Genomic DNA, 27,191 nt, shown 5'->3' on the forward strand with positions numbered 1-27,191 from the left:
CAGTTCTGTGCGTAATTAATTATGTGCAGTAAGATTGCCTATTTAAATTTGCCACGTAATTTGGTTGGTTCATGTTCACTTACTTTGAGGTTTCCTAGAGTCTATCACATGAGTGGAGTGAATGATGCTGTTGATTTAAACAGATGGAATTAAATATATTAGGAGCTAGTATTTCATATTCCATCTAGAAGTGTGGCTGTGAATGACGCAGAAATTAGATGTTTGTCTACACTTGTGGACCGGCTTGCTTCTATACAGCTGGTGCTTTAATCCAGAAAAATTCTGAGGTAATCACAATGTGGCAAAGATTAAGCAAAATCGCTGAGCACTAAATATCCTTCTTGCGAAGGAGGGCCATGTTTGAAAGGTACTGTAGATAAAATAATGCTGCCCCTTCATACCTGATAATAGAGGTATTAATGCATATGTGAGTTATATTACTAACATCTTTCGTGAGGTCCAAGCTTTAAAAGAGAATGGCCTTTGGGAAACAGAAGGTTCCTGGGTTAGTGAGATAAGGTTGGTGAATGGATTGATAGTCTTGGAGGGGAGATGGTAGGACTAATTTTAACCCTGTAATAATGTTTATGATTTGTGTAATTATTCTGTTTCTCTTGCTTAAATTCTTTGCTTTTGAAATGTGGGTATAAAGGTGAAGGAAAGTGCAAAAGAGAAGAATTTGAGATGGAGGATGCCATAGATGGTGTTTATAACCAGCTAAAATTGGTGGAAGAATGAACTTGAAAGAAGCAGAAAGTGATGCAGACTGTGTTACAATAGCTGATTGGCTCAATAAGATTAATTGTGTGTTTTAGTGGTTCTAAAATAATCATAGGGGGGTTGCTAGAGATTGTATGTATTTATATGTTTATGCATCATTAATAACATGTGTAGAACAGCCTTCTCCAGTGAGCAGCTCTGGAGCTACTAGTAGACTTTTCTGCTTCCTGGAAGTAGCTCTCCTGTGTGCAACCCAGTCCACTAAATAAGAAGCTTTTGTTTGATTGAAATATTATATATGTTTCCCAAAATTAAAAAGTGTGTATTCAAGATATAAATTGTGTGTTTTCATACTGCAAAAGCTGCTGTTTGGAAAAAAATAGACTTCCAAAATATATTTAAAGGTGATATTTTTGTGGAAAATCATGCAATGTTGCTAATATTATTACCTTCTTACCTGGTGGATTTCAGCTATGACTGTTGTTCATTACCATGTAAGGGCATTCATGATTGGAAAAACCTGGTACAACCCTGCTTGATGCATTAAGTTGATCACTGCTGGTAATATTGCATGGCCTGGCTTCTAATGTTATTTTGCCTAACGTGGTCACCATTAGAATACTAATACAATCAGAAGTTTGGCATGCTTTTCACTGAAAAGGAGTAGCTCCTGTTACAGAAAATGTTGGGAGACCCCTGATGTAGAATGTATTTTCACACTCGACTCCACAGATACAGTATTGTTGCTTTAAAAAAACCTCTGATCCTTGTCAACAAAGCCTCAATTTAGGAATAAATACTGTCTTGTCCAAAATGGAAATAACCCTTTTCACTCATGTCTTCGCCCTGCACATCTCACAATTATTGTTTCTGCAGCATGCAGTCAAGCATAATATTTTTGCATATAGTTTCTAAAGAAAGATGTTGGATTCAACCCAGATCTGTGACCCGGGTTGAGTGTCCAAAAAGTTTCAGCGCTCCATCCATCATCTCCTTGTGTTTGCTTTGTTCACTCTAAGGGGTCGATTAGGATTGCGGTGAATCCGCATCCTTCGGGCCGGCAGAAGAGGATGCAGATTCACTGCTGCGGCACAAGAAAAAAAAAAACGCCACATTAGGATGGCTGGGGGGTCATCGGCGGACGGGAAGACCGTCCGCCGCTTTTCCGCCGCGGTCGCCTTCCGACCGTGGCGGAAAAGCTCTAATATGGTGGCGGTGTCTATCAGACACCGCCAGCCATATTAGGATGCGTGTTCAAACATGCTTTTCCGCGGCAGTTTCTCTGCCGTGGAAAAGCATTGGTCCTTTGCTTCTGGAGGCCCGCAAGGGGGGGTGGGGGTGCACATGGGGGGTACCTATGGTACCCCCCTGCAGTTGCATGCACAAAGCGGCAGGCACCGCGCGGTGCCTGCCGCTTTGTGCATGTAAATGCAAAGCGTGCATTTTTAACCTTGCGGCGGGTGCTGCTTTAAGCAGCACCCGTCGCAAGGTTAAAGATACAGGATGTGACCGCCAGGGTGGCGGTCACATCCTAATTGCACCGGAGGGACCACCGCTGCCCCTGCGGACGGTCCCTCCACCTCGGGGGTGGCGGTCCGTCCGCCATCCTAATAGTCCTCTTAGTTGGCAGGGTATGCCCAGACGTGGGTCCCTTGCTCACTGTGCCACTAGATTCAAGTTAGCCTGGCTGATAAGGGGTGTTACCCAGATACCGATCCCAGGATGCTTGTTTCCGTTCCAGGGAAGATCTGGCTTGGCAGTTCAGGCTGGACTGTTCCCATGAGGCACAGGGTCAAGACTGATTTGCATATAGTTGGGTCCGAACTTGGGTGGTGAAGTGAGCTAAAGAAAGATAATGAATTCAACCCAAATCTGTGACTGGGGGTGAGTGTCTGAAAATGTTCAGCGCTCCGTCCATCATCGATTGTGTTTGCTTTGTTCTGAAAAAAATAACTCATTATTCGTTCAGTCATATAGATTGGCTGAAATGCCATGGGTTTTAACATTAGTTCTGAATGAAAATGAATGACTTCTTTGATGTGTGAGGGTCTGAGACAGTACCAGGAAACAATATGTAGATGTATGTGCCTATTAAGAACATTGAGAGAACTTTAAAATAACTAGACACACAACAATTAACTTTATGTCCTTCGAACAGAATAAAAACACTACTTGTGTTTTTTACCTGGGCGTGGATTAGTCAATTTGATTCAGAGCCATATTCATTGTTTATTCTTTCACCTAACACCAAAATGTATCTTGCGCTTACTACAGGTGAAACTACACTACTTAAAAAGATATCAGGTTTGATTATGTGGAGATTCCCGGAGAAGCATATAGCGAGAATTTAGCAAAGACCATTGTAAGAGGTAAATAATAGCACATATAACATCCTTGACCACATTCAACCACTAACCTGCTTGGAAGGCTTATCACGGCATTTGACTGTTGAGTCAGACAACCTAGATGGACTGAAGACCCACAAATGTACCTTAGTTTCGGTCATGTAAAAATGATAAGCAAGCAGACCATTTAGCAAAAGGGCAAAAATGTCAAAGTACTATTGAAAGTGAACTGGTGATAAAGGGACTGGGAGAAAAAAAACACACAACTGGAAAGCACATAGGCCAAGAGCTCCAAAGTTTGAAGATGGATTCTCCATGCCTCACTGGTTTAATGCTGAAACAATGGTAAGGAAGTATTGCTACATTTCTGTCTTGCTTCTGTATCAAATGATAGCTTTTCCCCTTAATTATGTCACAGAGGGTGCCTGTACAATACTGGTATTCTAGTGATGGTGGACTAATATAAAAGCAGATATGACACTGCTGTACAGTAGTCCGTGCCAGTGGCTCACTTTATGTCACAACATAATTGCTCTAATTCTTAGACCTGTGCTACCTTAAGTTGGGCTCCAACTAGAGTTTGCATCTGAATCATGATTACACCCCTGCTACAAAGATGACAGAGGTGGCTGTTTTCACCACCTCACCTCAAACATTTTGCAGGGAAAACAATATTTCAAATTTGGATCCTTTGGTCAAGGGAAAACCTGCAGCATAACTGTAGTATCCCTTATTCCAACCTGCAGACTTTGCAATGATGCTATATCACACAAAAAAAGGATAAACCCTTGATATGAAGAATTCACCGTAAGGTAATCAAGCATCATTTTATCTGGGTACTTGTAATGGAGGGTTTATAACAGTAGGCTTTGTAAAGTTTGACCTTAAAGTCAAAGGGCCAGATGTAGGTCGGTCGGTAACGGCCGAAAATCGGTATTTTCAGCCGTTACTGAGCGGTATTCAAGAATTGGTATGTAGGGGCATTATTTTACAGAATCGGTAAATTTACCGATTCGGTAAATTTACTGATTCTGTAGAATACCGAATCGGTATTTTTACCGATTCGGTAATTCCCAGATGTAGGTGGGACTCTTCTGAGTCCCAAAGGCCCTACAAATTCGGTATTTTAACACACAATCCAATTGGGTGTTAAAATACCGAATTCAGGTTTGCATGCACATGTGTGCATGCACACCTAGCCATGTGACAGACAGACATGCCCTTAGGGCATGTCTGTGTGCCACATGGCGCACATGCCTATTTTTGGGGTGCCAGAGGGTGTCAAAGTGACACCCCCTGCACCCTTGCCAAATTCTGTATTTACCGATTCTGTAATTACAGAATCGGTATTGTCCATTGATTCCTATGGGCTTCAAGGCCCATAGGAATCAATGGGCAATACCGATTCGGTATTTACAGATTCGGTAAATACCGAATCTTAAAGATTCGGTATTTACAGAATCTGTAATACTTACATCTCCCCCCTTCATATTTACCGACTCTTAAATACCGAATAGGTAAAATTCGGTATTTAAGAGTCGGTAAATATGAATTACCTCAATCAATCAATCAATCAATCAATCAAGGCATTTATATAGCGCACTACTCACCCAGAGGGTCTCAAGGCGCTGGGGGAGGGGGGTCCGCTACTGCTCGAACAGCCAGGTCTTGAGTTGCTTCCTGAAGGCGAGGTGGTCCTGGGTCAGGCGGAGGTGGGTCGGGAGGGAGTTCCATGTCTTGGCGGCGAGGTAGGAGAAGGACCGTCCCCCTGTGGTGGCTCTTCGGATACGGGGGACGGCGGCGAGGGCGTGGCCGGTCAATCAAAGCTGGCGTTTGGGAGCGTAGAAGTTGGGGCGGCTGTTGAGGTATCCTGGGCCTTGGTTGTGTAGGGCTTTGTGTGTGTGGGTGAGGAGTCGGAAGGTGATTCTCTTGTTGACCGGGAGCCAGTGCAGGTCTCTCAGGTGTCCAGAGATGTGACTGCAGCGGGGGATGTCCAGGATGAGACGTGCCGAGGCGTTCTGGATCCGCTGGAGTTTCTTCTGGAGCTTGGCGGTGGTTCCGGCGTAGAGGGAGTTGCCGTAGTCCAGGCGGCTGGTGACGAGGGCCTGGGTGACCGTCTTCCTGGTCTCGGTGGGGATCCACCGGAAGATCTTACGTAGCATGCGCAGGATGTTGAAGCACGACGAGGAGACAGCGTTGACTTGTCTGGTCATGGAAAGGGAGGAGTCCAGGATGAAGCCTAGGTTGCGTGCGTGGTCTGTTGGTTTGGGTGCGCTGCCTAGGGCGGGGGGCAGCCAGGAGTCGTCCCAGGCGGAGGGTAAGGATCCCAGGATGAGGACTTCCGTCTTGTCTGAGTTCCGTTTCAGGCGGCTGTTCTTCATCCATTCGGATGCCTCTTTCATCCCTTCGTGAAGGTTGGCTCTGGCGGTGGCGGGGTCGTTGGTGAGGGAGAGAATCAGCTGGGTGTCGTCGGCGTAGGAGATGATGTTGAGGTTGTGCTGGCGTGCGATGTCTGCGAGGGGGCTCATGTAGATGTTGAAGAGGGTTGGACTGAGCGAGGAGCCTTGAGGAACTCCTCAGATGACTTCGGTGGCTTCAGATCTGAACGGGGGGAGGCGGACTCTCTGTGTCCTTCCGGCGAGGAAGGAGATGATCCACTCCAGTGCCTTCTCCTGGATTCCGACGTTGCTGAGTCGCTGCACTAGTGTACGGTGGCAGACCGTGTCGAAGGCCGCGGAGAGGTCTACGAGGATGAGGGCTGCTGTTTCTCCGTTGTCAAGCAGTGCTCGGATGTCATCGGTGGCTGCGATCAGGGCGGTCTTGGTGCTGTGATTGGCCCGGAAGCCGGACTGCGAGAGGTCGAGGGATCCGTTCGTCTCGAGGAAGGCGGCCAGCTGCTTGTTGACGGTCTTCTCGATGACTTTAGCAGGGAACGGGAGCAGCGAGATGGGGCGGTAGTTCTTGAGGTCGGTGGGGTCCGCTGATGGTTTCTTTAGTAGAGCGTTGAGTTCGGCGTGCTTCCAGCTCTCCGGGAAGGTAGCGGTGTCGAAGGAGGTGTTGATGATGTCCCGCAGGTGGGGTGCGATGACAGCGTCGGCCTTGTTGAAGATGTGGTGAGGGCAGGGGTCGGTAGGAGATCCGGAGTGGATGGAGTTCATCGTGCGGACGGTGTCTTCGGTGCTGATCGGGGTCCAGGCGCGGAGGGTGGTGGTGGGGGGCGGTGGTTCAGTCATGGCGTGCGTCGGTTGAGTGCTGAAGCTGTTGTGTATGTCCGCGATCTTGTTGTGGAAGTAGGAGGCGAGGGAGTTGCAGAGGTCTTGCGAAGGGGTGATGTCGTTGGTTCCGGCGTTGGGGTTGGAGAGCTCTTTAACGATGTTGAAGAGTTCCTTGTTGTTGTGTGCGTTGTTGTCCAGTCGTTCCTTACCTACATCTGGCCCTTAGTTATTTGAGAGATGATAGCTTGAAGAGAATCACCCTTATCTACATGGGGAGATTACACGGAACTCCATGAAGAATTGCTGATTTCCCATCTTGTAAATGTTCATTATTTAAATCATTTAATACAAAAACTTTTATATTAAAGAATATCTCACATAAAACTTTTATGATGCTTTGAACAATTTCCTACTGTGGTTAATGCAAAGATAAGTCACAAGAACGCTTTCTTCTCTTGTTTACCCCAGTAAAATAAAATATTTGCACCAACCTGATGAGAAACACTAAATTAAGAATGGCATGCTGTCTGCCTTTTTTGCTTTCTTTGGCGAGGCTAAACCTGTTTCACTTAAAGAACAGAAGTGCTCAATTTACAAGGTAAGATTTCAGTCTGATATGAACGTACCTGTAAAGCTTAAGAGTCACGGTTCCATAAACAGTAGCATAACCCAGAAGACGAACCCATCTGAGCAGAATACAGCGGAATGTGCTGGGCTCAAAGTACAAAATGACAACCTGGAGAGAGAAAGAAATGGTGGGAAAGTGAATTAGTGTCACAATATGCAAATTCACCTATCATGTCAAGCATGTTAGATTCAGAACAGCTTCCTTTTTTTACAGCGTTCCTTCAATCCATCTTTCTATCGTCGCTTCCCACACATTGCCCTTCCCTCCTGCCATACTTCCAATTTTCCCTTCAACATCTTTTCTTCCTTCTCCTATCCCCTTCTTACACCTTTCCTGCCACCTTCCTATCATTCCCTGATACCTTACTTCCACATTTTCTTTAGACTCCTTCTTTCTATCTCCCTTTCTTTACATACACCAAACAGAAAACAATTTCCAATACTGGCAACGGACATTCTCTGGCTAAGGCCCACCAGAACAGTGCTCACGTTCAAAGTGAACTAAGCACATGAAACGTGAAGCACAAGACTCAGGGCATGGGCTCTGCCGACAAGAAGCCTCACATGGGAAAGCCTTGCCTACAGTGTTGTTTTCTATCTTTCGCGTTCGGTGGTATTTTATATGTGCATCAAGCAGACTTGGATGCTAATCTGCTAAGGCGCACACACTTATGTCATAATTAAATCTTAAGGGCTGGTCAAAGTGGGCAATAAAACGCCGAAAAATAAATACTCCCATCTTTATCGGAGTTTAATTGTCCAGAGCCACCAGCCTTCATGATTCATTGTGGGAAATAAGTGTGCGTGTTAACAGATTAACATCCAAGGCTGCTTGATGCAAATATAAAATAAATACCGGGGAAAGTGGAAGATAGAACCAACACTGTAAGCAATGGAGGCGGTGTCCCCGCCCCAGTTCCACTGAGAGGAACGGAGAATCGTACACTTTAAATAACGGTACACTCAGAGTCTGAGCATTAAAAAATATTAAACCGGCCTGCTCAGAGTCTGAGCAGGGAGCAGACCGGCTTTATGTTTTTTCTAATGTACATCTTTGCTTTCTTTCGAGAGTGAAACTCCACAGGGCTGGTCCCTTGCTTGTGGATGCTGATGTCCGGGGTCCGGATTAATGCACAACTCCTAAAAAGGAAGGCCTCTGCTCCCAGCCACATGCATGGGCTCCCTTATATGCAAAAGGCAGCAGTAGGAAACACACTACTCATACCTCTCACTCCCGTGTGCGCAATGCCATTACTGGCACTGAGCACAAACGGAAGAGAGCAAGGGACAGATGGAAATGCCCTGGTTACTTACCGGTAATCTTCATTACTCCGAGTATAGTTTGTGCTCTTGGTGGTTCCCGGTTGGTTTCGCCACCCCGGGTTTCCTCTCCTGCGTGAGTTGGGTGTTCGGGAGTGCTGGCCGATTCCGGATCTGCCCTTCCCGTTGCGGGGCCCTCCACGTCCCGGGACGATGTTGTGCCGGGTCCATCTACAGGCTTGGCTCTTGAGCAGGTGTCCTTGTTGGCCCAGGGGAGTTCTGCAGGTGTGGTTGACATGCTGCAGAGATCTCATAGGTCCTCCACTTCACTGTCCTATTACCGCCACTGGTCCTCCTTTACTCCTTGGTTGCTGGCTGCAGGGGTCCGACCCTGTCTCGGTAGACCCCATGAGGCTCCTGCATTTCCTGGTGAAGGGTTTTTCCTTGGGTTTGGCCCCCTCCACTCTGCGGGCTCAGGGGGCTGTCCTGCAGGCCTTCCGCAGTCCGGGCCTGGATAGGCTCGATCCCTAGGTGGCTTGCTTGCTGCGGAGCTGTTTTTTGCAGAGGCCTCGGGCTATTTGCATGGCTCCTCCTTGGGATCTCCCTTTGTTGTTGCGGGCACTCCAGGGTGCCCCCTTTGAGCCCCTGGACTCAGTGGATTTGAAATTTCTTATGTTCAAGGTTGTGTTCTTGGTGGCTATTGTCTTGGCTGGTAGGATGGGCGAACTGGGGTCATTTCTTCAGTCTCCTCCCTTCTTGCGGGTTCTACCGGAACGTCTGGTCTTTCTTCCCTAAGTCTCCTCTATCATGAACTGCTCCAGTGAGGTGATCTTGCCTTCTTTTCCACCAAAGTATTAGGTCTCTCTCGCCTTCTGGATGTTCGGCGCACAGTAGAGGTTTACCTGGACCGCATGTCTGCTTTTTGTCATTGTGACAGTTTGTTTGTGACCTTTGGTCCGGTTCATTCTGGTCACAAGCCCTCTGTCTCCACCTTGAGTCGTAGGCTTAAGCAGGCTATCCTGCTGGCATATGAGTCCCAGGGGTCTGAGCTCCCGTCAGGGGTCCTGGGTCGTTCCACTCGGGGCCTCTCAGTGTCCTGGGCCTCTTTTAAGGGTGTTTCCACGGAGGATACCTGCAGGGCTGCGACTTGGTCTTCTCTGCACATGTTCATGGAGCACTACCGGGTGGTCTTGGGTGTTTCTCTCCCTGGGTTTTTTTGCAGGGCTGTTCTGGGGGCCGGGTCATCCGTCCCTTGATTTGTCTGCCTGGTTTGTCCTGTATTTTCTTCTGTATGGTTGGTACACTGGATTAAATCTGCCTTTTGATATCAAATCATCCTTGTCGGTGGTTTCTTGTTCATGTTGAAGCCTCTTGGCTTAGGTATGTGCTCACTTTGTTCTTCATGTGGCGAGGAAGACTTACAAGGATGTAATGCCCCGGTTACTTACCAGTAATCTTCATTACTCGGAGTATAGTCTTCCTCGCCACATGAGTTCCCATCCCTCCCTCCCTGTGTGGCAATCGGCTTCATGTTTATGCTTGGTAGTTCTCAGGCTGAACGTTGGACTGGCCCTCCTCTTATAGAGGTCAAGGGTGATATGGGTCGGCCATGTTGGGAAGGGATGGGAGTCATAGGAGTCTAACTTTTGCTTTGGAGTGTTCTGGTGTGAAACTGAAGCTTACTTCGTTCTTCATGTGGTGAGGAAGAATTATGAGGAGGTAATGGCCACTCACTGCATTGTTTGAAAATAAAGCCAGTACAGTCATTGGTCGTGTCTGTCAACCTCCCACCCCATGCTGCTTCATAAATGCCCAGACTAGAGACACCTACCTACATCCCTTCCTGCTCTGAGCCAATCCAAAGGCTGCTCCCTTGCTGTTTATGCTCCTCAACTGCCTGAGAGCAGCGCAAGCATTGGCTCGAGCAAGCAAACCTGATGCCCCTTAGGAGAGGGGGGGGCTGTGGTCTCCCAGGCTCCCTAAAGTTGAGCAGGTAGGGAGAAGTCTCAAGTGTGCATGTCGAGCTGAACACAGAAAGGCACCCATCCAGCCCAACATGCACACTTCAGGTCATGACTTAGTGGAATCCCAGCTCAGTCTGCAGTCATTAAGCCCCGCCTCTGCACGTACAGAAAGGCACTCATGCCTGAAAACAGAGGAAATCGGTTGAATTTCATAATTCACACTTAACAACAGGGCAACAGATATGGGAGTAAACCCCCAATGTCCCTATAATGGCACCATCCCTTTGTTTTCCTCCTATGTGTGTGTATTGCAGGTTGCTGTAAAGGTGCAATTAGGCACCAACATCTTTTAAAAATAAACTTACAATAGGGGGAGTTGTGCCATCTTACATAAACAATGCTCAGTATACTAATGGGATATGCACAGTAAATAGTGCTGCAAATTAATTATTTTAATGGTTTTAAAGAACGTTTTGGGGGAAAAAGATGCTTCAGTGTCCTGACAAAAAAAACTGCTGTAATTAGGCAGGAGATACAGAAAACAGCACTGTTGCTTTTGAAGGAAGCAAGGCACAGGAGGAAAGATATGAGTGAGAAGCAAACAATGCTGAAGCGGACCAGGGTCTGGAGTAGCAAAAAGAAATATCCCATAATCTTAACATAAAAAATAAAAAGGATAACCATTGGTTAAATCAGTCCACAGCACTTGCGTCCATTGTTCTCGGCCATTTCTGTGACAAGTTTTAACGCAACGTTGCGACTATTAGTTTATAGCTTGTAAAATTATCAACATTTTAGGGTACATGTAAAAAATTAATTAATGTTATTTATTAGACTGTGATTTTAGATTTTTTTCTGCTTTTTAGTGTATTTTGCTTTTGTATTTTTTGTGGTTTTTAAAGATCTTTGAATCCGAAATAAACTTTTCGATGATGATGTGTGAACAGTAAGGGGCCGATTCCGATCTGGGTCGGAAATCACTCCGACAGAGGCGGATCCGGGGTGTTTTCCGACCGATCCGGACTCCTGCAGTCCAACCGAGCGAGTATGATGCGGCCGTATGCTATCGGACTCGTTTCGGTCGGACTCCCATTGAAGTCAATGGGAGCCGGTCGTACAATGGGTACATGGGCTCCCATTAACGTTCCAGACAAGTGCGCCCCCTACAGTGTGTACGCATCGGTGCCATCTGCACTGTACATGCCTGTGTTGGGGAGACCCAGGTGTCCGAGCCGTTAGGCTGCGGGTTACAAGGGGTCCGATGCGGTCCCCCAAACTCCAGCTCCGGGAGCTATTGTGAGCCGGAAGCTCCAACTCGATCCGGCTGTCCGAATCGTGCATCGTACTGGCTCGGTCAGAATTTGCGAGACGTACGGAGCAGTTCGGACCTGTAAACGATTCGGCCGGAGATTTTGCGCTTGTTCGCATCGTACTTCGTCAGCCGGACCCGTTTACGCACCGGACAGAAATTCAGCCTATGAATCCAACCCGCTAATCCCGAACCCGATTTGGAGTCCTTCCGACCAAGATCGGAATCGGCCCCTAAGTAATCAGCACATTACCTCTGTAATTCTTCTTTGTCCCATTACTTGCTGTTTGAGGTTGGAGGTTGAGGTGCAGTAATGTCAGAACTCGATCACTACCAAACAACCACTTTTCTATTAACAGAATAACCAAGGGCATTGTTGGTCAAGTCACAGGAGTTGCACAACCTGAAACAATTGAGTGATCAATGCATTCTCCGGACCCAGACTGTACAAACATGCACACCTGGAAAGACACCTCACCCTATCCATGGCTGCCTCATATAAGTCTAAAATCCATATTTTGACTAAAAACTAAATAGAGATTCCACATAGATCAAGACAATTAGTATGAGAAAGTTTTTAGACCAAACACTCTGGCACCTAGTGTATTTAGGGAAGCAATAGTCAACCAAAATCATATCCAAAACAGGCCACAGTCGCTAAAAACATGAGACCAGCATTATATAATTATCAGGAGCCTTTGACGCGGAAGCCCAAACATCCACCATGGGACTGATCTGACAGCCCAGCTGTGGACTATTACCAACCTCAAGCTGATGCCCAGCAGGGACATAAGAAGGAGTCAAGGTTTTATCCACAAACTGCATAGGTCAAAAGATAAATTAGTTACAACCTCAAGCCCAAGTCCACCCAGCTCCCTCAAGACCGAGGCCATCCATACTTGCTAAAGCCAATATCAACTTATGACTTCAGAATGTAAAGAAAAGTAATTCCCACTTTCAGCTCAAGTCCAGCTGAGGCATTAAGGGAAACTGGTAAAGGAAGGATGAAGGGATAATCCACAATTGCCAAAGCGCAAAACGTGTTCACAGAAATGACTGAGAACAGTACACAACATTACAGTAACCCTTCAATTAATGGTCACAACCAATCAATTAAGTAGACAGTTGCATATCAATATCATAAACCTTCAGGGGGTGTTAACATCAAGTCAGCATAAAGTGACCTGTGCCTTAACAAGTTAGTGCCTGTAAGAACTGACTAATGTGACTAAAGCATCTATACCACCCCACTTGATTGTCAAAAATGAAAATAAACAATTTTAATTCTATAGCACAAAAAGATAGTTTTGTCAAAGGTGGAGTAGCATCCAAGCCACTAAATGCTCAGTACATTTGCCTCATTGCAGACCTTTTGTGGATCTGCCATGCCAAGACCAAGAATTTAGAAACACAAATTTAAATCTTCTTGTCAGTGTCTGACCTCAATATTCTGATGGTGTGATCAATTTTCTGAATGCCTAGAAAAAGGCACATAGGTTTGATCCATGTCTTAGTTAGTTCAAGTCCGACAACTAGCAAAGTACAAAGTCCAACACCGATAATAGAGCAAAACAACGCAAACCATCTAATTCACACGCTTAAAAGCGACAAAATAAATAATTCCTATGAACTAATAAGCATAGAAGGACAACCCCCCAGGAAGATAAAAAATTACTACCAACCAAAAATCTATACAAAATTTACCTTTCTAAAAGATACTGGCAAAGCAATTTACTAAAACAACGACACCATAATCAGCCTAAAACCCCCACTGCGTCCTGTTGATGCAGGCAGCTCTTTGCCTCAAAAATCAAACCTTACAGTTGCAGAAATACATACATTTCCAAATCAAACGGAGACCCTGGCCCATACAAGTAGCACAAATGGGGCTGGAGCCCAATGGGGCATGCAGCTGAAAGAACAGAATCAACAGACGGAGACACTAGCCAAAACAATTCACCAATAGGCACAGGTGATCAGGAAAAAAACCCTAGGGGGCCAGTGCCCGAGATGGACAAATTGAGTAAACTGGCCGCAGAACTAGAAGGGCTCCCGGAGCACCAACGTCCCAACACCATAAGAGGCCAGCCATCCCTCATCCACACCCCCCCACCCAACCAGCACACACTGGTTAAAAAGGACCGAGAGACCACACCTTCTTAAGCAAACAACAGCCCCCCACACGAGCAACTGACAACACAAGGCAACACTCCAGCAACTGAGAAGCAGCAAATGAAAATTGACCCTGCAAATTACTCGTTACATGGGGATTCGTGTCTTCAGACAGCGACATGACCTTCTTGGCGTCACAAGAATGGGGTGACTTAGTGGCATCGTACAACGTTAACCCATCCCTAAACAGCTTCCGAGAAGAGCGCTTCAACCCATTCACCGAGGGGAGCATAGGTCCCACTGAAACCTTTTGGGCAACCCTACTCAACACAATTCAGCTGTCATCATCAGCACTACAGTACCAATCCGACAAATTAAGACTTACAGCTGACTGTCCTGCAATCGCTAGCAGAAGCCACCACCGGGATAGAAAGAAAACTTGCAGACCTTAACGGCCTCATAAAAAGAGGACAAGAGGCAGTGAAATTATCTCAAACAGACAGAATAGACTTCGTCTGCTCTCTAATAGTCGACAAACTCTCCACACTACCTATGATGTTGGGTAACTTCCTAGGGGATTTAAAATGAAATATAACAACGCCCCCCATAACAGAGGCCAGGCCCGGTAGATCAACCCACTGCAAAAAAACACCAGAAACCATCAATGACAACCACTTAATTATTAAGCAAGGGGACCAACCACCAAAATCCAAAACTTCATCAGAAGAGCCCCCATTGAACATCTCAATCAAAGATAGGGTCGACTCAGTGAGCCTAACGAATGCACGAGGACACCGTAAACAAAAAACAAAGGGCAGGAATAGAAAGTCAGTAGGAGCAGACCGTAATGAAGAGAACCATCAAATAATCACAACCTGGGGCAAGGAGCACTCAGGAGCTATTAAGAACAACATGGATGGCACAAAGTCATCACCTCTACACAATAACTCATTAGACAAAAAGATCTCAAACGCAGTAGTGACTGCCTCACCGACACCCTTCAATGAGAAAACAAGCAAACAGACAGAGCAGAAGCTCTTCGGCCAAGCTAAAAACAATCTACTCAGCAACTTACCTGAACTGGCAAACGAAACACAAAGTAAAAATTGGTTAGTCATAGGCAATCTGCCAGTAGTGAAAACACAATCCTTCACGGAGGTCGTAGTGCAGGCCTCTGTGGAGTCCGTTAAAACCATCACAGAGGTCATAAACACCGACCCCCCTAAAAACAGCGTCAGCCACAGCATGGAAACCACCGCCCAGGAACCAATGACGATGGCAAGTAAACAAAGCACGACCAAGCCAGCCAGTGCACAGGTAAAACAGAATCTTCATGGAGTCAGTACAGAATGCAGCAACATAACAATTATAACCCAACCCCTACACGGGGCCAAACAACATGAGTTAAACAGACAACAGCAAATACCGACCTCTGGGAAAAAAGAGTCAGACATTATTCTCTTCATCCCAGAATTCAAATCTAGAGGAAGAGTGGTCACCCTAAATAGGGGTAATATACTAAGGCTCATCCACTCAATTGAAAATTAAAAAACATTAACACAACAGACTTGCTCGCAATCGAATTTAATCCTACCCTTGAATTACAAGGTCACAAAACGACTAAGACTACATGAAAAACAAACGACTTAGCAGATTTAATACTGGGGGAAACACTCAGATTTTCCCAATGGGGATTAAAGCTCGAAGTAGGAAAAAGATCAGCCTATCCCACCCCGCTTCTAGAAGAAAGAAAAAAAGAACGTTCTCAAACATTCAAATCAATATTGAAAGGAGCAAGTAGTTTTTCCCCAGGACCTGATAGCAACCCATCCCACCTAAAACACTTAACAACTCAGAAATTCGATTCAAACAGGACAACCATACGGCAGACAATAACCATAGAAGACATACAGTGATAAAGAGCACCAGGTCATACCCCCATGATAGCTGAAACACCTAAGAACAAAATATGCATTTGGAATATCAACGGTCTCTCTGACAATCTGGAGGACCCAGAAACATTAAACTATTTAAAATCATTTGATCTGATCCTACTCCAGGAAACCTGGGAAGAGAACAAAATATCCCTACAAGGATACACAACTCAAACTCATTTAGCAATTAGAGGCTCTTCCTATGGTCACAGCTCAGGTGGCCTGGCGTCACTTGCCTCAATATCAACCATTGGAACAATGGAAGAAATCAATGGAAAAATCACCCCCCCTAGTGCGATACAGGCACTAGTTATAACAATCAGAAACCATCAGGCTACTCAACCACTATACATCATAAACACATACATACTCCCAAAGCATAGACAAACAGAGGCAAGAGAACCCGCTAGCGAACTGGTAAGACTCACGGAGGAAAGGGAAATGGAGAACATACTCCTGGCAGGTGACTTTAACCTTCATCTCTTTGGAGAGAAATCAGATGACGAAATGTCACTGGAAATGGACATCGCATGGGGAATACCAACCCAATCCACTGCCTTTCCAAATAAGCAAACAAGATGCTCAAACCAACTACTGAAAGACCTCGAGCAGCTAAACCTGAGAGTACTAAATGGACGATTCATAGAGGATACACCGCCAGCACCAACATATTTCTCTTCAACCACCTCTTCTCATCTTAACTTCACCCTTGCAACACTACCACTGTTTGAAACAATAAGCTCGTTTAAGGTAGGAGAGAGTGGCCAAAGTGACCACTTGCCACTAGAAGTGAAACTAGGCGTGTCCAGCGGGAACGAAGCGGAAGTAAGGAGAAACATCGGAACAGAGTACACCACCAACCACAGACGAATCAGGTGCAAGACTGACAAAGTGGCAGAATTAACAACCAGTGTAAAAACAATCATGCAACAGATAATTAGCTTGACAAAGAACCCATTAGAGGCATGGGAAGAATTTGTAACAGAACTCGGAGCAACACACGCCACAGAGCAAAAAACCCAAAAAGGGAACATGCCGTGTAACACACTCGGCAAGGTAACAACATCAGAGATAAAAAGCCTAAAACTGAAAATAAACCAGATCCTTAGGCAGCTCCGTAAACAACCAAATAATGAATCTCTGCAAAAGGAGCTGCGAATCCTAAAGGCACAGCTAAAGAAGAAGACCTGGAAAAGGAAAAGGCAACTGAACGACGAACTCTGGGCAAAAATTATGTAATACTCGAAACAGAAGAACAGCGCTAGATTTTGAAAATCAATCCACAGCCTCCAACGGCCAGGCCACAAAGGCATCAGCACTAACATATCTGAACCTGAATGGGTACACTACTTATCAAACCACTGTAATTTAAAAAACTCAGTGGGGGTCCACCCAGAGGAGGGACACGGACTATTGGACCACATCTGAGCACCAACAAAACTGGTAAATACAAACATGAAGCAAACAACGACTACATAACCAAATTATCCCTGCGCAACACCGCAAATATGGACAAGGAAGTAAAAACATGCCCGACACCAATTGCAAACAGGGAGGAAAAAACACACGCAGCAATAGTGGCTAGGATCAGGTCACAAATTCCAAAAGGCAAATTCGAGGGTGCCCCCGGCCCCAATGGAATCCCGCCAATAATATACAAGCAAGACTCCGATTTTTGGAGCAACACACTGGCGCCAGTCTTCCAGGAAATTAGGGAAACAGCAACAAGTCCAACATCCTGGTGATGCTCTATTATAAGTCCGATTTACAAACAGGGTGAAAGGAGCAATCCAAGCAGCTATCGACTTATAGCCCTAATCGACACAGAGGCGAAGTACTACGCGGGCCTTATCCTGGAAGAACTAACAGCCTGGGCAACCCTAAAGCACATCATCCCAGCTAACCAAACCGGATTCCGCAGAGGCCAGGGCACAATGACCAACATCATGGTGCTAACTCTTTTCATAGATTCGGTAAAAACTACCAAGAGCTCGCTATTTCTATGCTTCATAGATTATAGCGCCGCGTTTGACCATGTAGACCGGAGTAAACTCTGGCAGAAGCTGAAAAAATGGGGGATCCCTGGGCCACTCTTACAGCAGCTGATAATATTACACACCATCACCTGGGTCAAGATCAAACTGGGCTCTGGAACGCACCTCTCAAGGCAAATCAAGACCAGCAAAGGCTTGAAGCAAGGTTGCGTCCTAGCCCTTGTTGCCTTTACCACCTGTCGGAACCCACAAGCTGCAGAGGCGACGAGTAGCCCAATCCCCTGCCCGAACCCCAATGCGGTGTACTGAATTAACATACAGCACACCTGCCACAGGGATGCTGGGAGAGGGTGGGAGAGGAACAAAACAAGGAAGAAGTAAGGGATTTCTGGATGTCCAAGGAATAGGGGAATAGGACACTCCTGCTGCTAGCTGGCCTCAGCGAATACATATAATCACACCCAATGTTATTCCTAGAGTAAATGACAAGAGCACATCATGAGGTTAGTACAAAACAACACTATAGGGCCGCAGTTTCACTGTTCATGTACAACACAAGCCCCCACCCTCTGTATGAAAACACCCCCTTACCAACGTGTTTATTGGGCGTCTTCTTAATTTCAACAGGATTAGCGCATTGAAGCAGCAGTCTGCAGTGAATCACATTAATCCAGGGAACAAAAATATGAAGAAGTCTCCCACCTCCGTATTTGAATTAGGGGAAAAAGTCCATGGACTGAAAAAAAACCTTTACTTTGGTTTAGCAATGATATGACCCTCTGAGGGTTCAAAAGCCACTAAAATCAGCGCTCTTCGATAGCCACCGAAGGACTAGCGCTAGTCAAACAAATCAAAGCGACCAAATAGATCGACTTCAGAAAAACGCCTGAAAACCTCACAACAAAGTAGGGAGGTTACAAATAGTACAGGAAGCGTCTCTTTCCCTTTACGCAGCCGCGTATTGTTCCAAGGAAGGTCAGGGGGGTTTATAAAAAAAGGAAGACAAACCGGAACGATGAAACGCTGCTTTCCAAAATTGCAGTGCACCAACAGGAATAGTCCAGAACTCGGAACCGACAGCCGTCGATCCCAATTGAGAGCACGAGGGAACACAGAGAATGTCCAAAAGATCCGAAGGTAACGGGAATCCAGGCAAAGGCGACCGGTAAACAAAACCAAGCATGGAAAGGAAGGTAGGTGCAGATTTTATGCGTCATGCCCCGCCCCCTTCTGACCTGGTGACCGGCTGTACATGGAAAGAGAAAGCGGAGGGACCTTAATCCTTAACAGCCCTCATGCTGTTTAATCTCTTTCTCGCAGATATCCCCGGTGAATTGGAGAAAACCAAATCACATGCTCCGCGGCTGGGTGACACCTTACTTTCAAATCTCTTATACGCTGACGACCTGGTCCTTATTAGTCGGTCCCCTATCGGACTCCAACATCTTCAGGACACCACCAACACATTTTCCATAAACATTGCACTAAAGATCAATTTAAATAAATCAAAAGTCATGTCAATGAACTACAAGAAAACAAAGAAATTCGAAGGCTTTCTGGTGGGTCAGAGGCTAGACCAGGTAGTCACTTGCAAATACTTAGGCGTCCTTTTAGACAGTAGAGGCTCGTTTAAACACCAACTAGACGCAATCCGTCGGAAGGGCACGACATTCTACCTCTCAATAAAGCCCTTGATGAAAGCTTTCCCTGACCGGTCACTGGACCCCCTTCTGCAGGTGATTAGAGCACAGTTACAGCCCATGCTCACACACTGTAGTGAGTCCATGCGAGGAACAGACGGCACAACACTAAATAAAGCCATCAGTTGAGCATACAGGGCAATCTTCAATCTACCTACTTATGTCTCGCCTGCTCAAATCCACCTTGAATTTGGTCTACAGAGACAAACGGTGGAGAGAAGAGGTGCTTATATAAAAAGCTGGCGGAAAATCAGAGACACCGACCAAGGATCTTTAAACTTCCAACTCTGGACTGAACTCTCAACCCGAGAGAACTCAACCACAAGGAAGTACCTAAAAGAATCACTGGAGACCTTGGGACTAACAAACCTCTGGGAGTCATCCACAGACATCAAAAGTTTCGAAAAAGTGGTCACAAAAGTAACCAAAATGATATCATCTATAGAGGACAAAGAAACCCTGGCCAAGAGGGCACATGGATGGACAGTGCTGAAAGACTACACCGCTCTGAAGCCGCAAGAATATCTAAAAAGCGGCCAAACGCAGACAACAAAAAACAAATTTTTAAACCTGTGCCTCGGCATCATACCAATACTACCCCACTTGGCACCTTGGAAAAGGGAAGGCTCAGAAAATTGCTGCCGACTCTGCAGAGCAGGAAAAGAGGACCTAATGTACATTATTTGTATTTGCCCAAACCTCATGGACACAAGGCGCTCCTTGCTTCGAGTTTTTTGGAACCAAAAGGGCATAACTAGTTGTAGGCCGTCTGTGATGCTGTGTTTTAATCCCGAAGAGACTCAGTTAAATAGCAGATTAACAACATTTTTTGATATAGCAGCTAAAAGACTCATGATACAGCCGCAAGGCTCACCTAAAGCATCTGCCAAGCCTCTACCATGCCAGACGGCATGAGAATATTGACCCTACAATTTTTACGGTCTTTACCTAAATGGAATCGAGACTTTTATGATCTTATAGAGTGTGACCACCCTCTTTTTACTAAATGTAAATAAGGCTTTTCTTAAAAAATGTAAGTTTTTTAACATTGTGAGTTTTTATTAACTGTACAATAAACAAATTACAAATTACAAAAAATTATGGGCAAAGACATAAGCTTGGCAAAAGAAGAAGAAATGGTGAAGTGTGTCATCTTCTTTGTTACATGACAGGCATTGGGTGCTAGTACAGTAGTGAGTGCCCCATCTAATGCAGAAACTATTGATTGGCAGTATACCATATCTGAAGCATAAAAACAGCTGTTTTGCTAAGGTGGATAAAATCTTATCTCAAAAAGGCTCAAACAAGGGAGTATGTTTGTAATCCAGAAATCTATTTGTACTGTTCCCCTGGATAGTTTTCATGATCTACTTTTCCCAAAGCAAGGGTTTCAGTTTCTCTTTTAATGTAGATCTGGCAATTGTTGATACAGAGTCTGGTGTATCGAGAATGTGACCAGGCGTAGCTTAGAGAGCATTTCCTTAATGCCTTTTTAGAAAATCTAGGGCACATAAGGTCTGTCAAAGAGATCCTTTTTATCCTTTGACCACAATCTGTTCCAATACAGCACAAACTGTAATTTACAAGCCAAGGCAATTGAGCGTAAGTTTACATCTATGAGCTGTGGAAGACGATGGGCAATCTGTGGAAGGTTCAGCAAAGCTCTTACAAATGTATTTTCTACCAAAGAAAGACTTTTCACTGTTTCTTGGCCCCACAGCGCCACTCCATATAAGGCTGAACTCTTCGCCTTACATTGTACACCTCCACAGCTGTGGAAAGTGGCGTTATTTTTCTACTCTGAATCATCGTAAGAATGCCCTCGACTCTTGCTGCAACTTGAGGAAACTCCTGACTTTATGTGCATGCCATGAAAGTTTGCTAGTGAGTTAGCACCCAAGTAATACAATTCCGGCACTTGTTCTAATAGACTCTCCTGGGCTCTAATACTACACCCTCTAGAATGGTAAGGGTTAAAGACCATGATCTTGGTCTTTTGAATGTTGAGCTCCAACCTCCTCGCTTTGCACAATTGTAAAAACCTATGAACTAGGCTTGAGGCTGAGGGTGTCTTTGAAATGAACAGGATATCATTTGCAGTTGGGACTTTTCTACCACTAATTTTGTGGCACGTCACTGTCAAAGATGTCCAAATAAATTACTAGGTCATTTATATATAGGGAAAAGAGAGTGGCGGCTAAACAGCATCCCTGCCTCACCCCCTCTGTATCTAGATGTGACTTGTCAATTCTTCTTTCCTACCACATCTGACCTGAGAAAAATTCTCATAATGTAGTCTTATAATGATTGAGAAAATCTCAACTGAACCCCCATATTTCGCAAAACCGACCACAATTTACATCTAGGGATTAAATCAAATCCAGATTATAGGTCCATAATACTACACATAAGTATCCCTGCTGTTTTACCACTATCTTCCTATAGAGACTGCACAACCTAAATATTTGGTCCACTACATTCTGTCTGAATCTGCCTGGAAAGAAAAGAGTATGTTGTGTTCTTGGATCCAATCGGTTAGCCTTCCTAGGACCTACTGGCTGAATAGTTTTTGTAACCTATCGATCAAGTTGATTGGCCTATTGTTGCGAGGTCGATCCCTGTTGCATTATCTCTGCTGAATGCCATGACTTTATGGAGCCACCTCTCAAAATAGAATTAGACAATAGATTTAAATAGAGGTCCCAAACTTGGGACTCTGCCACAAATAGATCACCTGAGATGCCATCATGGCCTGGGGTTTTTCCAGGGAACAGGGCTATGGCCTTAAGAAATTCACCAAGAGAAAATTCAATTACTCTTTGCTGTTCCCTCGGAGTGGGCTGGCACCAAATGAAGCCAAAAATTGGACGTGCTTCCTTATTGAAATAAAGTTTTTCAAAATGGTCAACCCACGTTTTAGGCTGCATAAAGTAATCAACATGAGTTGTAGCATACTAATTGCCATTAGCTTTGATGTTCCAAAAGATTTTATGTGTCTAGCTTTCACTGCAATGACAAGATCGTCCCACACATAGACTCCCAGCTTTTCATAGCTGTTGTTTATACTCCTGTCTAGTTTTTATTATTAGGTCTCTATTCTTAGATTTTATAGAGTTGATTACTGATGACTTAGCTAGACTACATTGTTTGGCAAAGCAAGGATGTTTTTCTCCACCTTAGGCGGTCCGTTATATTCTTTGTAGAAGTGAGCAACCAACTGGTCAAAAAGATCACCATGGAGTTTTAGACAATTCACTGGAGTAATTTGTTTGGAATCTGATCTAATCATAAGTTCAATGGTGTCAGCCACCTTCACATATATCTGGGCCATAGTAGTGGGGTTGCAAGAAACAGTGGGCCATTTTGAGGACCACTTGTTATTAGTAAGAGCAAATTCCTCCTGCTGCTTAGACAGGGACCAGTCACCCCTAGAAAAGAGGGCTTGTCTCATCTCCAGATGTAGAGCGTTGTTGTTGCTGTGAGACCTGGGGATGATCCTCTCGTCCTTTATTAGTGGCTATAAGTTCAAGGAGACTCTGCTTGTGGAATTATAGCGCTAGAAAGTGTGTCAACCCCCTCCCCTTCCCCATCTGAGGCTGTCCTACCATTACACGCTCTAAGGCCCAATGACAATGTGAGCCCTTAACGTTGTGTTGCCGGGGTGGAGTACTTTTTCAACAGCTCTAGGCCTAATTGCAGGATTCCCAGTGCCTTATCCTCATCCTCGGTGATACAAAAGTCTTCACAATCAACGGGTTTGTAAGTGAAATTGAAATTGCATCCGACAATGGTCGATCCACCTTGCAGTATAATCGAAATGCACTTCATAAAGCTATTTTAGGTGTATGATTCATTGTGGTGGTCCCCCGGTCTATTATACACATTATAAATGTAGATAGCTTCCCTAATGGAGGGAACCTATTGTAGCTCTAAACTGTCTGAGGAATTCAAGGACGGACTTAATATTTCACAGTTGAGAGTGGTTTTAACCCAGATAGTGAGCCCACTAGCAAGGCACCCCTCCCCGAAGGTTAAAGCACTGCATGAAAACGTAGTGAACCCTGTTCTGAATACAGGGGCTGTACACCATGGGCCCGATGTAGGTAATTCTTATTTACCACTTCTTAAATACCGAATTTTACCGATTCGGTATTTAAGAAGTGGTAAATATGAAGGGGGGAGATGTAGGTATTACAGATTCTGTAAATACCGAATCGTTAAGATTCGGTATTTACCGAATCTGTAAATACCGAATCGGTATTGCCCATTGATTCCTATGGGCCTTGAAGCCCATAGGAATCAATGGGCAATACCGATTCTGTAATTACAGAATCGGTAAATACCGATTTTAGCAAGGGTGCAGGGGGTGTCACTTTGACACCCTCTGGCACCCCTGTTCCTGGCTTGTGTGCCATGTGGCACACAGACATGCCCTTAGGGCATGTCTGTGTGCCACATGGCACAGGTGTACATGCACCTATGTGCATGTACACTGGAATTCGTTATTTACCATGGAATAGTATTCCATGGTAAATAACGAATTCTAAAGGCCATGTAGCACTGTTTAAAGTGCTACCTACATAAGACAATACAGATTCGGTAATTTTACCGATCGGTAATTTTACCGAATCTGTAAAATTACAGATTCGGTAAAATTACCGAATCTGTATGTTTTTTAAAGCCCTACATACCAATGTCCAAATACCGGTCGGAAACGGCCGAAAATCGGTATTTTCAGCCGTTTCCGACCGTTATTTAGACACCTACATCTGGCCCTATGTCTCTTAGAATATACAAATGTCAAAAGAGTCTATGAAATGTCCCCAGCTAAGGTCAGCAAGTTTAGATTTGATCCCAGCAATATTCCAAGATAGAATGTTCTAGCTCTCAGGAGGTGGACTAACAAAATGTCTCCCGGTGGTAGTCACTTCAGTGCAGATATACATAAAGGGGCCAGCAGGGGGGATTGGGCGATCTTCATGTGGTCCTGGGTTGTCCCCAATTTCTAGGGCTTTGAGGGTGGTAGTGTAGCTAGAGGGGCTTTATCAGCAACAGTATCACACTCCCATGTGTATTGTCAGTCATTGTACTCCATGCCTGGGATCACCATGAATCTATTCCCGGACATTGGCTGAGGTGGAACCTGTTAGGGAAGTAGGTAGAGGTTGAGTTTCAATTGTATACAGGAATAATGGGGGTTAGATGTTTGTAAAAGAAGCCCAGGGGCAAGATCTTTATTGGGCTTGATTTTACAGAGACAGCCCTTGCTTGAGGTAGAATCTCCCCACCTATCAGGGGTCTTTAAAGGTTTATAATTATACAATCCCCAGGAAATTATCTTGCTAAGGATGCTGTGATCCCAACTCTATGTACAAAGAGAATTCCTTTATAGATATCACTGTAGCATCTCAAATTTGTGTTGAGCCAGTGGGACATCTTATTTTTTAGATCCAATGTTGGCTCAGTTGTCCCAGAAAGCAAGCTTTACACTGTGGGTAAAATTACTAAATACGGACAAGCTTCAGGAGGAAGACTAATCACAGGAAGGAGGTCTGGACTGGCTTGCCTCCCATCTAGTTGGAGGCCAATATGTTTCAAGGGAGCATAATGGCTGGTCTCCCAGCTTGGAGGTCAAGGGGCTGTGCCTGTGGTTGTAACAGATCTCTGGGCACTATTATCATCCCTTGCATGTATTTCCTTAACATTGTGTTACTTGGATGTTGCCATAAGAATTGGCCATGTCTCTGCCCAGGGCTGTTCCTGTGGCAAGCCCACGGCATGCCCCTTTCTGATGTTAGATAAGCCTTTCCGGCTGCCCTAAATAGCGTCAAGCCTATCATTTACGAGCCATAGCTTGAGGTCAAGCAAGTCACTTAGGTGTCCACTTATGCTATCCCAGATAGCAGAATCTGTAATGGGGGACTGACCAGCAAACTTTGCTTGTGTGTGATCAATGAGGATTGTGAGGATTTTAAGTTTCCCGGATTGGGTTTCAGTGTACTTTTCCTTCACTTGGCCACTGGGCCAGAGTCAGGCGAATGGACAGTTAACGCAGGACTGTTTAGGCCTTTCCTCTCCGTCATCCCATCAAAAGTATTGCTACCAACACTTTTCCCTACTGATGGAGATAGCGCCCTAGGGCGTCCACCAGCCAGGTCATCACTATGGGAACCAACGAGAGGGAACAGGGTGGGGTGATATCGCCAGCTGTGAGGGAAAGCAGCCGTTCTGCCAACTTAATATCACTGGAAATAATATCAACAGCCAGCACTAAAAAGATATCAATTGTTGTGCGTGTTGGGGTTGAGTGCCCAAGGTGGCTACAGAAGCAACTTTCCTTTTCTCTATTCTATCCAGGTGAGCTGCAAAAGGTTGGACGGAATAGTGCACGGTACCTTAGGGATCTTGGAAGACTCCCAGATGGTTGCAGGAGAACAAAGACCAAGAGAGATGGCCGAGACCAGGCTCTTCATGGCTATGGCGGGCTAAGGCGAGATCTGTCATGGCCCGGTCTTCGCCAGAGCACGAGCCAAGAAGCGTCCCACACTGACGGAATCAGGTAACGCTTTTAAGCGCTTGATGGCAGACGGGTGTGTAATTAGGCAGAGTCAGCCTCCTCCACCAGGTAGGAATGCTGGGGGACGTAGTGCCACCCCAGCCACAACACCACAAGTAGAAAACGAAGATCTTGGGCATCCAGGGCAGTGGGAATCTTGTAGCGCTTTAAAACACTTGATGGCAGTCAGGTGTGCAAGCAGGCAGAGCCAGCCCCCTCCACCAGGCAGAAATGCCAGGGGACGTAGTGCCACCCCAGCCACGACACTACAAGCCAAAAATGGAGGTCTTACTGTTGATCTTTATTGCTCCAACTATCGTTCTTCGACCCAAGCCTTAGATTCCTCCCATCATACCAAACTCGATCCCTGGGGATTACAGGTAGATCTGGCGGTGAGCTCGGTCCCTTTTGGGGGTCGTAGAAAAAGGGGCCCATTAGAGAGCGGCAGTAGAGGCAATGGAGGGAGGTCAGTTTTTCCCCCTTTTATTCTAGTTTATATAGTATCTGGGAGGAGGCTGAAAATACTCAGATACTTGGAACTGGGGCCAAGAGGGATAATCGGAGTAAGGAAGTTTATCGTAAACAATCAGCCCATTACCATTATCTCTCAGTGGGTGCATGCACAATACAATTCTGCTAGGGAGGGTAAATAATACAAAAGTCAAATAACCCTGCATTGCAAAACATATGATTTTTGACTAACTTTAAGTCACATCATAATGGATCTAACTTCAAGATCTATGTAACCTTAATTTTAGGCTCTGGCTAGAGTCTCCATGTCAATCCAAAGTAGAATGCACAAATACTGTAGACACAGCTGTCCCCCCACTCCGCATACCCATTTTGGAGGTAAAAACTCCGATATTTAAAATGTTGCTCCTTGTGTCGAGGGACAACATGTAGCATTATTGTAGTATCCCCATCTGCAGAATTTTGAAATTATGCTGCAATGTGTCACTCAGGAAAGAGCTCAAACCCTTGCTTTTAGTCATTCCCCGCATGGTAGAATTATTAATCTGAAAATGCCCCAGACATGTATCTGCTGTGCATTGTTTGTTGTTTTCCAGTGTTGTTTTCCAGTGAGGGCCTGGTACATAAAGACAATATCCAAAGAGTGATAATGCTCCAGGACACTGGATTGTGTTGGCAGCGTTTCCGTTCTATGCACTTGCTTAAAAAATAAATCAACTGTAGCAGCCAGGGGATTTCCAATATCTGTCTCTGGCTTATAAACAGGATTTTTTCAACAATGGAAAGGGCAATCCGGATAAGAGAGAAAAGCATGACAAACTGGAATGGCAGCTGACAGATATTTCGATACTCTTCAAGCTGACTAATATTCTCTGGCTCTTACTATTTACAAGTGCAATGATGTGTCTCTTGCTTAAACGAAAGAAAATCACACAAAAACAGATTTCAACACAGCCGACTTTTTGCATGACCCATTGTATTTTC

General features: G+C 45.2%; 1 protein-coding gene across 1 annotated transcript in view; it reads right to left on the minus strand.

Moving 5' to 3' along the window:
• Window positions 1-27,191, minus strand: part of GPR158 (G protein-coupled receptor 158) — a 1,439,213-nt gene that overhangs the window by 326,538 nt on the left and 1,085,484 nt on the right. Inside the window, exon 6 of the mRNA XM_078664368.1 lies at window positions 6,907-7,016. Coding sequence (XP_078520494.1) covers window positions 6,907-7,016 — 110 coding nt within the window. The remainder of the gene's footprint in view (window positions 1-6,906; window positions 7,017-27,191) is intronic.

Source organism: Lissotriton helveticus, chromosome 10, assembly GCF_964261635.1.
Source record: "Lissotriton helveticus chromosome 10, aLisHel1.1, whole genome shotgun sequence".
NCBI classification, from domain to species: domain Eukaryota; kingdom Metazoa; phylum Chordata; class Amphibia; order Caudata; family Salamandridae; genus Lissotriton; species Lissotriton helveticus.